Source organism: Lepisma saccharinum, chromosome 1 (assembly GCF_977018435.1).
Source record: "Lepisma saccharinum chromosome 1, izLepSacc3.1, whole genome shotgun sequence".
Lineage (NCBI taxonomy): Eukaryota > Metazoa > Arthropoda > Insecta > Zygentoma > Lepismatidae > Lepisma > Lepisma saccharinum.
The window spans coordinates 8,087,028-8,101,488 of record NC_139229.1 but is presented as its reverse complement, the minus strand read 5'-3'; the positions used below and the strand labels follow the sequence as shown (position 1 = coordinate 8,101,488).

The 14,461-nt window shown below is 41.0% G+C and overlaps 1 protein-coding gene across 2 annotated transcripts; it reads right to left on the bottom strand.

Annotated features, from left to right (window-relative positions):
* Positions 1 to 1,245: 1,245 nt before the first annotated feature.
* LOC146005028 (uncharacterized) lies at positions 1,246 to 3,235 on the bottom strand. Of its 2 annotated transcripts, none has more exons than XM_083110241.1 (2): positions 3,080 to 3,235; positions 1,246 to 2,392 (listed from the first exon to the last, which is right to left on the bottom strand). In XM_083110241.1, the coding sequence occupies exon 2, from the start codon at positions 2,332 to 2,334 to the stop codon at positions 1,330 to 1,332; it is 1,005 nt and encodes a 334-aa protein (XP_082966367.1). In that variant the 5' UTR covers positions 2,335 to 2,392; positions 3,080 to 3,235; the 3' UTR covers positions 1,246 to 1,329. The 2 variants fall into 2 exon arrangements, with proteins under 2 accessions (XP_082966367.1, XP_083000622.1); XM_083144496.1 differs by having other exon boundaries at positions 3,149 to 3,235.
* Between the last annotated feature and the right edge of the window lie 11,226 nt (positions 3,236 to 14,461).

Here is a 14,461-nt window from a genome sequence, read left to right as displayed (position 1 = left end):
AATAATGAAATAGAAAGAAAGTAATTTTGAAACATTTTATGTAAGCGGCTAACTATACAGGATGTAGCATAAGTAATAGCGCAAACTGACACAGTTGAAAGTACCCGATAATAGAAGCAAAAAAATTCTCAGTAAACATGGGTCTGCAAACCAGCCGTTTTCGAGATAATTGCGAATGTGTGGTTTCAAGCCGCCACTGACTTCATTGTTTGTAAACGTCGTCCTAGTTGGTAAAATGCTAATAATACAGTAAGAAAAGTAATTGGAGATCTCATTGCTTTTAATGAACATTCTACTTACTTTAACAAGGAATGCAGTACTACGTTAGTATTTTCTCGGAAATGGTCTGTTTTGTAAACAAAGAGCAAACCTCGGAACGCGCAAGGAGTAAAGCACTCGGTGTTTATAAAATGCAATCAGTGACGGCTTCTAACCACACATTCGCACACATTGTTAGCATTTTACCAACTAGGACGACGTTTACAAACAATGAAGTTAGTGGCGGCTTGTAACAACACATTCGCAATTATCTCGAAAACGGCTCGTTTGCGGACCCACGTTTACCGAAACTTTTTTTGCATCTATTATCGTGTACGTTCAACTGTGTCAGTTTGCGCTATTACCTACTTATGATACACCCTGTATAAAACAATAACAAAAATTCGCATGTTGCTGTTTCAAAGACGATTCTTTTAACAGTAATTGAATAACTATAATTATATTACAGAGGGGTTAATCGAGGCTGGATTACACTTTGGACATGTATATAGCCACCGAGCGAACAACAGTAAATTTTCCATCATGTGTGTCGTGGGCGGGAAAAGGTTAGAAATCAAAGAAGTTGATTTGTCAGAAGGAAAAACATGAGGTTAGATTATGTTGGTTAGGTTAGTGATGAGAATTAACATACTGTATATCCTATTACCAGTTATGCGAGAGTCACTTCAATGGGCCAGAGAAGGAAGAAACTCATTTTGTGCAAAATTGGACTCACACCCCCTCCACCTTTCTGCCAGGACAGATATATTCAATTAATTTTATTAAAATTGCTTTTGAGGTAAAAACTGGAGGTGCTGATCTGAACATAAGGTGTGTGCAAACAACCCCACAGGGGCTGCCTGTGAAGAGAATCCCATTTTTATGACGTTCAATAACTCTCAAAATTAAAAAAAATGCAGAATTATTGTAGAAGTATTTTGTTAAGGATGGATAAAATAAAAATGCAGTTATTTTGAAGGAGTGCCACTGTATTGATCAGCAAATTATGTTTTTCTGCAACAAACTCCAAACCAATGGACAAACAATAGATGTATTTGGGAATGTGCACCGCTAACCACCTTTTCGGCCCTTTCCTTTCGGGTTGAACACCTCGTGTTCCCAATCCTCTCTCCTGTAAAGTTCTGAAAGCCTGACGTTCCTCTCCAGCATGCATTCCGATTTCACATCGTCACACATCTCCTTTATCTTCGTTTCAAAGCCTCTTATTTGCTCCTCTGTACTCCTTCTCATCTCGAACTGCATGTCGTAGTAAGTTTTCTTGATCTTATCGTCGGTGTCGTCAAACTGCAACATATCTATGGACTTATCTTTGTGAGCGTCTACATCATCAAGAAGTACTCCTGGGTGTTGAGCGTGAATGACCATGCCTCTTGGTAAAGCTGGAGCTTTGAATGCGGTCTCGTTTTCGTCAACACTGGCTCGCCAAGGGGGCACCCTCTCTGACATGTAAGCTATGTTAACTCGACGGTTGCTCCCAGGTAATAGATTTCCCACAGGATTAGCTACAACGTCGTCATCTTCTACTACCATAGATTTTCTAGCACTTTCCTTGTCCTTCCTTCTGGTAAGATAGTTCTTCAAGTTTTCATCTTCCGTCGCGACACTCTCCAGCGAGTCCTTGTGGAAGAACAACTGCTTCACTGCCTTGTCCAGCTTCTCCTTGTTCTCAGACTTCAGCAAAGCTTTCGACGAAGTGACGCTCGGCTTGGGTGATCGCACTTGCCTCTTCGATGACGATGGAGATGGAGTTCTGGATCTCACTCGGGTTCCAGAGCTCCTTTCTCTTGATCGTCCGAAGTCCCTCGAGTTGCTGGGTCTAGACGAGGCGCAGTGGACGGAATGCTTTGAATTCACGTTCTTGGGTCTCCGCCCAGATAGATCCCTTCTGCTCTCCTGTCCTAAGTCCACTTGCCTCGACGACCCTCTCCTTTCAGACGTCTGTCTTTGCTGCGGGACAGGGCTATTGGAGCGGGTCGTGCTGGGTATTGTGGCGATGGATGGCCTACTGCTCGTATGCCTGCCTTCACGTGATGGTTTCCGAGATGTGCTACTCATTCTGGACCTACAATCGTCTTCTACCACATCCGACTTGAAAGGAAAGTTTGGGTAGCACCTTTAAATATAATATGGATAATATTACTCTTTACATTTTAAAAAAATATCTTCACATTGGCAACACTTACGACTAAAGAAATATTTGCTTAACAAGTAACGGTTTTATCGAAAGATGAAAAATAGTAATATATTAAACATTTTAACAAAAAAAATCCGTATTTTGTTAATAATTATATCATTACAAGTTTTCTCGTTTCTGCTTTCGTAAGTTACGTATAATGTTTCTCTCCTGTTTTCAATTCTCACACCAATGATTCACCTTATGAAAGAGACCCAGTATATTAATTGGAAACTTCTGTTGTTGATCAGGCATCTATTTTATATCTTAGTTCATATTTATGAAAATTATGATCCATAAGTGTATATTACTATTTTACACATTTTGTTGGTCTTTTGGGTCTTAAAAATCAGAACACTGAGTATTCGAAAGTTGAACCGAGGGTCTCACATGGTACCAGGAAAGGTAGTGTTGCAAATCATAAGCAATTGAACTTATTTGAAAATTGTCGGATGCTTTTGTTTTGCCTGTATATTCTCAGAGCCTAACGTGTAATCAAAAATCGTAGTTAATCGGTAAGTTAGTATATTTTCACGTTTTTTCATCCGTTATCAATGTTCAAACTATTCCAGGTATCTGCCTTGTTTGGTTTATAAAATATTCGCCACACAGTTGCACAATTATTACCTTTACTCCTACGCGACTTCATCAGAATTAACTGAGATTGGCAATACCTTCCTTGCCCCAATTGCTTACTTGTAAATTTGCGATTTTCTAATTGGCACTCCTTCCATTTTGCCTACTCTCCTAACAAAACGGAAATTTTGCTGTTCTAGCGTGTGATTAACCGTTACTACAGCAACGAGTTGACAATTAGGTATACAGTCACGGACAGTTCTAGGTTGTAACAATTTCCTTAACTTTCAATGGAATCATAACAGCCCATAAGTGTCCATGACTGTATAAACTGACAAACACCGATGTCCTCAATAGAGGAACAACTTGTAATCAAGAGGTCCCGGGTTCGATACCCAGTTGAGTCACATGACACAGTGGTTCAGATTCGACTTTAAACTATAGGTCCAGTACCGATTAGCCTGTCTGCGCATAAAGTGAACTTTAAAAGAAAATTCAAAAATAAATCTGGTACAAAGTAGATAGTAAATGTGCATCCCACTGCAACCCTGATTTTTTGACCTCTAAGAAAACCGCACCAAAACCTCAAAAACTCACTTTCTCTCCACGTTCCGCGCCTCATTTATTGCGCTGACGATGTTTCACGGCGCAGAAAAGCCGTGATGAGTAAATTCACTAAACTAAACTAAACGTTGCAACGTTACAAGAAACGTCTTGACGTATTATAAATAACTACATAAAAAAATGAAGCGTAAACTTGCAGACGACAACTTGAAGCTGCGCGACTACCTGTCAAAACGCTTCAAGGGTTGGAAATCCGAGAATCGTGGAATTTACGAACAGAAAAAGCAACAGGACCAGCCTATCATCGATGCCATCAGCGGGCTGGGTAAAGAAATCAAAAATGTCACCGAGCAAAACAAAGAGCTGATCAACGAGCTCGTACCACTCACTGCTCGAAATTATACCATACCAACACCCATATCCAGCATTCACAGTACCCCGTACGAACTTGCGCCGCCACCGAAACGTCAGGCCCTAGGCAGCACCTCTTCGGAAAATGTAGTCGAGCTGGGACCGTTGGCGAGGGATTATCTAAGCACCGGGAAATTCGAGAAAGACGAGGTTTTCGGATTGTACCCGACCATGGAACTCAACGAGGGCGTGGTTTGGAAGATCGGAAAATCGAAAGTCACGTTCGAGGGTGACGACGTGAAAGTCAATTTGGGTGAGAAAAACAGCTGGAACAGGTATCCCGGCACGGTGGGACTGTGGGAACTCATCACTAAAAAGCATCCAAGAGATTACACAGACGAGGATTACCAAAGTTACAAGGAAATTTTGATCATGACGGATGCCTTGTACCAAAACAACGACGCTACGCAGAATCGCGTCAAATCCAGCAGCGGCGAAAAATACAAGAACCTCATCAAGCCGATATGGAACCAGGTCAAAACAGGCAGCGGCGTCAAACTCTACAACACCCTGCCCAAAGAATTTGTGTGGGTGGACGACGTGCGCAAGTTCATAGACAGGTTGTTGGTTATTGCAGGAGAGGAGAATGCAGGCAACAGCAACTTTCGCAACGAGAAGGTAGGAATTGTGGACATGGTTAGCTCCAAGCTTGCCAACTTCATTGTGAATGACGACAAAGGCATAGGGTACCTCATCAAAATCATCAACGCCCTACCTCCGAAATTTTGGAACGTGGCCGAAGGTCGAGGTCTCGTGAACGACATCATCAACAAGCTACCCTTCGAGATGCACTTGCCAGGTTACCAGTACTGCGGTCCGGGTACCAAACTTAATCAGCGACTGGAGAGAGGCGACAAGGGTGTGAATCCCCTGGATGCTGCATGCAAGGATCACGATATTGCCTACAATACCAATACCGATCTCGATGTACGTCATGATGCTGACAGAAAGTTAGAGCACGCAGCTTTCGGGAGACTCGTCAGCAGAGACGCCTCGCTGGGTGAACGGGTCGCCGCATTAGGTACGACCATCGCCATGAACACAAAACAAAAATTGGGGTGGGGTCTATAAATAACAACCTATCCGAACTGCTCTGTAAAAAATGATCAAGGTATGATCACCAAATCCTCTGACGGCATCCCAGGGAGTCACAAACAGACATGTATTATCGCTACGTTCAAACCAAACTCTGAGTTCATGGAGCCAATTATCTACACACCCTCCCCACCGATATACTTTCCTGTATCTCGTAATCGCATAGACAACATAGAATTAGCAGTGACAAACGAGAAGGGGGAGGTGGTTGATTTTGCAGGAGCCGCGACCACTGCCGTCGTGGAGATTAACATATAATAAATAACCATCATGGAACAAATCGAAAGTTACGAGTTGCAGTCCTTCCCTCCCAACCGTCGCACGTTTGCCAACCTTAACGAAGCGAATCGAGAGATAGAATACGATGTGGACGTCGGGGATGGATTTATTCACCCTCACAGAGCTGATTTGTATATCAAGTTTGATGTAGTGAAGAGAGACAACGGCGAAGCATTTTTTGCCAACGCAAACCTAAGACTCGTAGATAATTTTGTGCCGTACTTATTCTCGCAGGTGGAAGTTAGAAAGCACGGCACCGTCATCGATAGGGTTGACTACCCCGGGATTACCTCTACAGCTGTGGGAACACTGAAACTCTCCAAGACCGATGCAGCATACTACCAGGCAGGGGGATTCGAAGCAGGTACAAAAATCAAAACTCAAAGTCACACAGTACTGTTTCCCATGCGTCTGCTGCCCGGTTTCTTCTCGGACTACACGGAGATCATGTGGAAGGGTGGTTTGCGCGTCACTTTTCGCAGAGCTGCCAACGACAACGACGCACTGATGCGATACAGCACTTTGGGCCCGGACGGGACTACCTTGCTTCCCAACACACTACCCGACGCTGCCAAGTGTCTTGTAAGGTCCATGGAGCTGCGCGTGCCAGTGGTAGAATACGAATCAAACTATACTCTCAAGTACAAAGCCGACATCCTGAAGAATCCTCAAGTGTCCATTCAATTTTATGGCTACCAGTGTGTGCCAAAACCTGCTTCCGGCAATCATTTCGAATTTGACGTAACCACGCAATTCAACAACATTCGGTACGACATGCCCGAGTTTGCAGCCGTACTCTTCCAGACAGGAAGGGGTAACAATCAGGAGAAAGATTCAAGCCAGTTCGACAACTGCAAGATTAAGAACATTTACCTCAAAAATGGCAGGAACGAAGTTTTCCCACGTGAGAACTACAACCTAAACATCGCAGAAGAGGACTACCTGAAACTGTACGAGGCGTACACAGCTTACAAACGAGTGACCTCCGGTAACGTGGACGTGTACTACAATCCAAACGAGTTCATAGCTCGCAGACCCATGTTCGTCATCAACACATCTAAAAGAAAGCAGGTGGTTGTTAACGATCGCACCAACATCAAGATTGTGTGCGAGTTCCACGATGCCTTGCCTGCCGACACTCTGTGTAGCGTCATCCTCATCGCGGAGAAAACTTTTGTGTATGATGTCAGGAACGAGCGAGTGACCGAACAGTTTTAAGAAAGAAAAAAATATACTGACCAAAGGTCCTTTGTTAACCTGCAACGCTGTGTCCAGGATGTACTGCAAGAAGTGGAGGTTAATAATGAAACATCCTCTTACAATATATATACACTGCCTGTCAACACCTTGTTTTGTGGTCAATCTGAAAATATAATAAAATTAAATCATGCTTGAGCGCGCAAAGGAACTTCCCCTTTGGCCATGCACATGCCCCTTAACTTGCCCCGTAGGACACGTTCTGTTCTCTTACGAGAATTAATATAGGTTCTCATAGAACCCTCCAATTCATGACTTAGCAAAAAATCTGTTTGCGGATTCATCACGTACGCCTATACGTGAGAAAAAGTATGAATAGAACCTATGTTCGGAAATCGAAAATGGCGACCGGAAGTGCGGTTATCTTGGAAACGGTAAGACTTAGGAAAAATATGTTTGTGGATTCATCACGTACGTGTATACGTGCGTAAAAGTATGAATAGAACCTATGCTCGGAAATCGAAAATGGCGACCGGAAGTGGGGTTATCTTGGAAACGGTAAGACTTAGGAAAAATGTGTTTGGGGATTCATCATGTACACCTATACGTGAGAAAAAGTATGAATAGAACCTATGTTCGGAAATCGAAAATGGCGACCGGAAGTGGGGTTATCTTGGAAACGGTAAGACTTAGGAAAAATCTGTTTGGGGATTCATCACGTACGCCTATACGTGAGAAAAAGTATGAATAGAACCTATGTTCGGAAATCGAAAATGGCGACCGGAAGTGGGGTTATCTTGGAAACGGTAAGACTTAGGAAAAATGTGTTTGGGGATTCATCATGTACACCTATACGTGAGAAAAAGTATGAATAGAACCTATGTTCGGAAATCGAAAATGGCGACCGGAAGTAGGGTTATCTTAGAAACGGTAAGACTTAGGAAAAATCTGTTTGGGGATTCATCACGTACACCTATACGTGAGAAAAAGTATGAATAGAACCTATGTTCGGAAATCGAAAATGGCGACCGGAAGTGGGGTTATCTTGGAAACGGTAAGACTTGGGAAAAATGTGTTTGGGGATTCATCACGTACGCCTATACGTGAGAAAAAGTATGAATAGAACCTATGTTCGGAAATCGAAAATGGCAATCGGAAGTGGGGTTATCTTGGAAACGGTAAGACTTAGGAAAAATATGTTTGGGGATTCATCATGTACACCTATACGTGAGAAAAAGTATGAATAGAACCTATGTTCGGAAATTTGAACGAAGCGAACCGGGAGATCGAATACGACGTGGACGTAGGAGACGGGTTCGTTCATCCTCACAGAGCGGACCTCTACCTTCAATTCGACGTGGTGAAGAAAAAAAGCAGAGAAGCGTTCCCCGCAGCAGCAAATTTGATACTCGTGGACAACTTCGTGCCTCACCTGTTCTCGCAGGTGGAGGTGAGGAAACACAACACCGTCATCGACAGAATCGATTATCCAGGCATCACGTCGACGGCAGTGGGAACATTGAAATTATCCAAAACGGACGCAGCATACTATCAGGCGGGAGGGTTCGAAGCGGGGACCAAAATATCCACGAGAAGTCACACGGTGCTCTTTCCCATGCGTCTGCTTCCGGGATTCTTCTCGGACTACAAGAAGATCATGTGGAAGGGAGGACTGAGGATCAGCTTTCGAAGAGCTGCCAACGACAACGACGCACTGATGCGCTACAGCACTTTGGGCCCGGACGGCACGCCGCTGCCCAACACTTTACCCGAAGCAGCCAAGTGCGTCATCCGGAGCATGGAGTTGAGAATGCCGGTGGTGGAATACGAAACGAACTACGCCCTCAAGTACAAAGCGGAGATCTTGAAAAGTCCGCAGGTGGCCATTCACTTTCACGGTTACCAGTGCGTGCAGAAGATAGCGTCGGGGAGTCACATGGAATTCGACGTCACGACTCAGTTCAACAACATACAGTTCGACATGCCAGATTTCGTCGTAGTGCTCTTTCAGACCGGGAGGGACAAGAATCAGGAAAAAGATTCCAGCAAATTCGACGACTGCAAGATCAAGAACGTTTATCTCAAGAATGGACGCAACGAAGTGTTCCCGCGCGAGAATTACAACCTCGACATGACCAAAGACGATTACCTCAAACTTTACGAAGCGTTTTCTGCTTACAAGCGCGTGACCGAGGGAAGCGTGGACATGTACTACACGCCCAGCGAATTCAAAACCCACAGACCCATGACCGTCATCAACACGACGAAGCGGAAGCAGGTCGTGGTCAATGATCGCACCAACATCAAGGTCGTCTGCGAGTTCCACGACGCCCTGCCCGAGGACACCGTCTGCAGCGTCATCCTGATTGCAGAGAAGTCTTTCATCCACGACGTGAAAAACGAGAGGGTCACAGAGCAGTTTTAACAGGTTTAACATTTTTTTTCTTGCATAATCGCTTACAATAAGAATTTGTACTAGCACAATGATAATACGAATTTCACTAGTTCAGATCAGTTACAATATCAATTTCACCACTTCAGATCTGTTACAATGTCTTTTTTCATCAGTTTTTTTTTTGCACTATAGCACGAGACAATCAGAATTTGCACAAAATTTGTTGTTGTTTTTTTTACATGAGAAAATTAACAATAAAATTCTTTTTTTTAACTTTATCGTTTCAGATGCTGTCGAACATCAAAAGCACATACACATACACACACTAGAAAAAAAAGCATGCAACTTTATTTGTAACACACACACACACATATTCTCCATCTTCATCAAGAAAATATTATAATAAACATAATTTTTTTATCTATCTCACAAATAAAACTCTATATCAAAAATACAACATCAAATAACACTAGAGTCGTTAGTACACGTTGCATGCATTACGGAGGTCCTCTGTAGAGTTTCATGGAGAAAAAAAAAACACGTGAAACTCTACAGAGGTGTGGTTATCTAACCGCAGCCGTTAGAACCTTTTTTTGGGTTGGGCACCACGCACCCTGGCGGGGTTATAGGGGCCAGGAATCCTAAAAAAACAATTATTATTTGTTTGTTTGCGTCACAATACAGAAATAATGAGAGGCACGCACGCGCGTGTGGCACATCGTTCCCGAGAGGTTTACAAAGGTCACGATATATAAACATGCCCCCCCCCCCCCCCGGACTTGGAAAATTACGATAAGGCGCATTCATCCTTCAAGGATGAGAAAGTGAATTTACTCATCACGGCTTTTCTGCGCCGTGAAACATCGTCAGCGCAATAAATGAGGCGGGGAACGTGGAGAGAAAGTGAGTTTTTGAGGTTTTGGTGCGGTTTTCTTAGAGGTCAAAAAATCAGGGTTGCAGTGGGATGCACATTTACTATCTACTGTACAAAAATGTTTGTGTTCCATTTTTCGCTAATGTTAGTGGTTTTGCCGTAATTTTATAAAACAAACATTTGAAAATGTAATATTTCTAGATTTTGCCTTGCAGCTTTTGAATAAATTTAGTGAAACGAAATTGTTTGGAATGAAAGTTTTAGCCTAATTTATAAGCTTTAAAACAACATAGGATTTACTTCCATTTTCATGAAAGATGCGCCATAAAATTAGTCTCAAAGTGAAGGATAGTGTCAAAAATTGTGTCCATGTTAATCGCAGTCCGGGGGTTAAGTCGCAAATAATAGACTTTTTGATAAACACAAGAGATTTTTGTACAGTGGGATCCATGAGTATTACCGTGCAAATTGTCCATGACTATTTTCATTAATTTTTCTCTTGCATCCTATGTGGTTTTATCCAATAGATTTTTATGTACCCTGGTGCAGAAGTTGTCAACAGTTTGTTTTCAGTTTTCTTTTAATTCTTGAAACTCTTATTGGGTCAAATAGAGTGCACGAACATTGTGATGGGCAATTTGCACAGTAATACTCATGGATCCAACTGTACATTTTATATATTTTCAGTCGAGTACAATTTATACACGGATGACGGAGCATTTGAAGTCCTATGTTTTAGTTTTTTAGTTCACTTAATTCACAGATAGGCTGGACCTGCAGTTTAAATGGGATCCGAACCACTGTGCCATGAGCCTCCACCGGATATAGAAGAACAAAGCATTTAGAATATGGACTCGAGTCCACTGATGATATTTTTCCCAACCAGAGACCGAGTGCTGTTGCGCTCGCCACCTGGAGGTCTTTCTCGGAACTAGAGCAGCACCTCGAAGAAAGAATTAAAAATACGGAGCACCTTTTTCTGTCTGCAGGCAAGGTCTATTTTCGCACCGGTCGACTAACCGCATTTCGACACTCCTACGCCACAATTAGATCTGAGCAACAAACACTGCGAGCTGGTCTAATGCAAGACGTACGGATTGAGTCGTGGGAAGACTAAAATTCACTTTACGCACACAGACTAACTGGGACTGCGTCTGTTATTTCACATATGCTTAGAATAGAGATTTTGTCATCTTCTTTCAAGGCATGTATTAAAGTCCTTAAACAGTAGAACTTTCATCAAAGAGGGTCAAAAAGTATATTGAAAATGGTGGCTTTCTTGTACAGTGGCCAGCAATAAAAATGAGACATCTTGATCCTGAAATAGTCGCTTCTCTGCAAAGCGTCATGTGTGTTGCCTAACTCTACGGCGATAAGAAGCTTTCAATAGCAAATTTTTAACGGCCAATTCTGCCACCGCCGTTGAGGTAGGCAACAGACATCACGCCTTGGGGCGAAGCCAGTATTTCAGGATATAGGTGTCCCATTTTATTGCCGGTGACTGTACATTATACATTATCCATACCATGACATTTAGACATAATAATAATAATAATTGTTGTTATTGAGAATAATTCAGTGCTACACACAAGCCTGCATGACAGACAGTGCACCTTGTCAAAGCACAGTGTAAAATAAGAATAACTTAAATCGTCCTCGCCTTGTAATCAAGGGGTCCCGGTTTCGATACCCGGTGGAGGCACATAGTGGTTCGGATTCCACTTTAAACTATAGGTCCAGTCCCAATTAGCCTTACTGTGCATAAAGTGGATTTAAAACACCAAATCAATCAATCAATCAAAAAATGCCTTAAAATAATAATAATAGCACCTCAGCATAAGCATAACATTTTACCTTACATTAATATCTATACAGTAAAATTGTAATACATATTCCACCCTATCTAATAAACTCAAAACGATTAGATGTTTTTCACTTAGTTGTATACAAGTTTGTTTCTCATCAGAGGTTATTCCTAGTTCTTTATTAACTTTCCTTCATTTTTATGAATATTATAATTGTCAAATCAAATTAAATTCATAAAATCCTGTGTTTTCCCACTTTGCAGCTTCTCATGATTTGGTAAAACTATATGCTATGTTACAGACTATAAGAAAATGTTTTCAAATAATAACATAATGTCTGCTTATTTAAAATTATTATAAGTAACATTGTATCGAATAATGTATAATTGCAAATAATTAAGTAATGTATCGAATGTCTGATATTCAAATTTCAGCGAGAGATCACTCCCTTCTCTGTTCATTCGTGCTAGGGAATGTAGAATATTTCACGTTTTACACCTAACCAACCAGTTCTCTTCTGAAAGGAATTCATTCAAATATTTGCATCTTTTCAGTATAATCACTAATATTAATAAAAAAAATTGAAATTTCCACGCTGATAAATTGTTATTAAAGTAATACATCGCATTTCAATAATTCATTCCATGTTTATGTTTTTAAATTTATATTAAAATTACGGTGTTTTAATTTTGATTATATTAAATCAGATACCTTCCCATTAAACAAATAAATGTCGTCTACATTTCAACTCAAGTCTATGTAAATTCATATTTCGGATTGTGTTTATTATAAAGTCAGATCTCTTATAATAAGGAAAAGTTTAATTATGTGGTAAGAATCGATAACGAAAAAATACGTAAAATAACCCTATAAAGTTTGTGATCCCCAGTGGGATACACTAGTATTGCTCGGCAAAGTGTCCATGACTACTTTAATTAATTTTTCTCTTACATCCTATGTGTTTTTAAGCGATGGACTTTTAACATCCGGGTGCAGAAGTTGTCAACAGTTTGTTTTGAGTATCCGTTTAATTCTTGAACCTCTTATTGGGTCAAATAAAGCGCACGAACATGGTGATGGACAATTTGCATGGCAATACTGTACTAACCTACTCCAGTACATGGCTCACAACTACAATTTTCTATATGTCGAAATGTCACGTGTTGACCACCACGAGCAAATAAAAAAATGTATATCTGAATTGTCTAATAGTTAAATTGTCATATCCATGAAATTGACTCATCCAAAATGCACCCTCTTGATATGTATTTGCTATATGTGCAAAATTAATTTGCATTCAACTGCCTCCACTTTCATAATATAGCTACAGTTGCTGAAAACAAAGTAATCCATGTTTGGCAACACTGCTCTGCGTACTCTCACTTACATGCCGGCCTTCTCTTTGGTCATCTGCCAAAATTCTTCAACTGAATCACGCAAACGTCTGTTTTGCTAGTTCTAGAATTGGCACCAGGACTGAGGAGGAACTGGCAACAGTGGTGTAGATTCAGGACGTATACTGTTCAAGGGAAAGAACAAAGGAACACGTCGATCGGTGCAAATCGGGAGTTGCACATTTTAACCATGCTTACGAAACTTGTTTGTTGTTTGCGTTCGTTCTGCGAGAGAACCTACAACACTGAGATATAGCTAGAGGTGGCCAGGGGTGGGTAATAAACTCTGAAGTTTACCAATTTATGCACATCAGTGTATATGCCAGACTTTGGGGGGGGGGGGGGGAGGGGCAAGGTACTTTCTACCGCCCCCCTAAAATTCACGTAGAATGACAGATTTTATGTATATTTACATAGCTATATAAAGTATTGCTTATGCCGATCTTGCCTCGCCAAATTTACCTTGCTCCCCAAAATGTATCTTAAGTTGGCGCTTTTGTACCGGATATAATTGCCCACACTGAAAAAATAGTTACCAGCCACCTCTAAATTTCTGATTGTTAAAATTATTTGATTATAATCTATATATACACTGTAGTAGATGCATTCAAGGTTGTGCTCACCTCTGTGGCGGAGTGGTTATCACATCGCGCCACAACGCCAGCGATCCCGGGTTCGAATCCCGGCTTTGGCATGCGTGTTCCTTGTGAGTGTCCCTTCATCAATTTCATCCTCATCTTCGCGATTAGCCAAAAGTGGCAGAAAAGTTAATTAAAATAAATCAATTAAGCATTCAAGATTGTATATTTCTACTTTATGTACTTTTGTTTTAACAACTGAATAATAATAATAATAATATATATGGTGCGTACTCTCAATTCGATTCTTGTAACTGCTATAAACAAATTAGAAATACTTTAAGTTGCGAAACTTGGCTTTTGATATGCTTTCCTCATAACTAACACCATTTTTTAGATATCGATAAGTCACCGATATTGATTGTTGGTTTTGCATGGGTTGACACATTATATCGAGATAATTAATGCTATTCTAAACTTTAAGATCTTTAAGTCCGTCAAGTTTTATATCTCTGGGTCTATATGTTTGAGAAATTTGTGTAATAAATAAATAAGTCTCATGGACTGTCCTTCTCACAGACCACTTCTTTCTTTTTTCATGATAAGGAGACAATTTCCACGATGTTTATAATATATATCATATTCACTTAAATTCCATAAATCTAACTTTTTAAAATAACTTTACTATTTGGTAAATACTTGTATACGTGTGTTTAGTAATATGTTAGCTAGATTTAAGTCCACTTCATGCGCGGATAGGGTAATCGGGGCTGGACCTAAAGCTTAAAGCGAGATCCACAAATTATATTATATAATTAAATTCACTTTATGCTCAGATTGG

Bases quoted from the DNA above. Each gene is read 5' to 3' on its own strand.
- LOC146005028 (XM_083144496.1), bottom strand. From the start codon at position 3,186: ATGGAAGGAGTGCCAATTAGAAAATCGCAAATTTACAA. The intron at 2,393-3,148 runs GTAAGCAATTGG...TTATATTTAAAG, and splicing joins AGAAAATCGCAAATTTACAA to GTGCTACCCAAACTTTCCTT.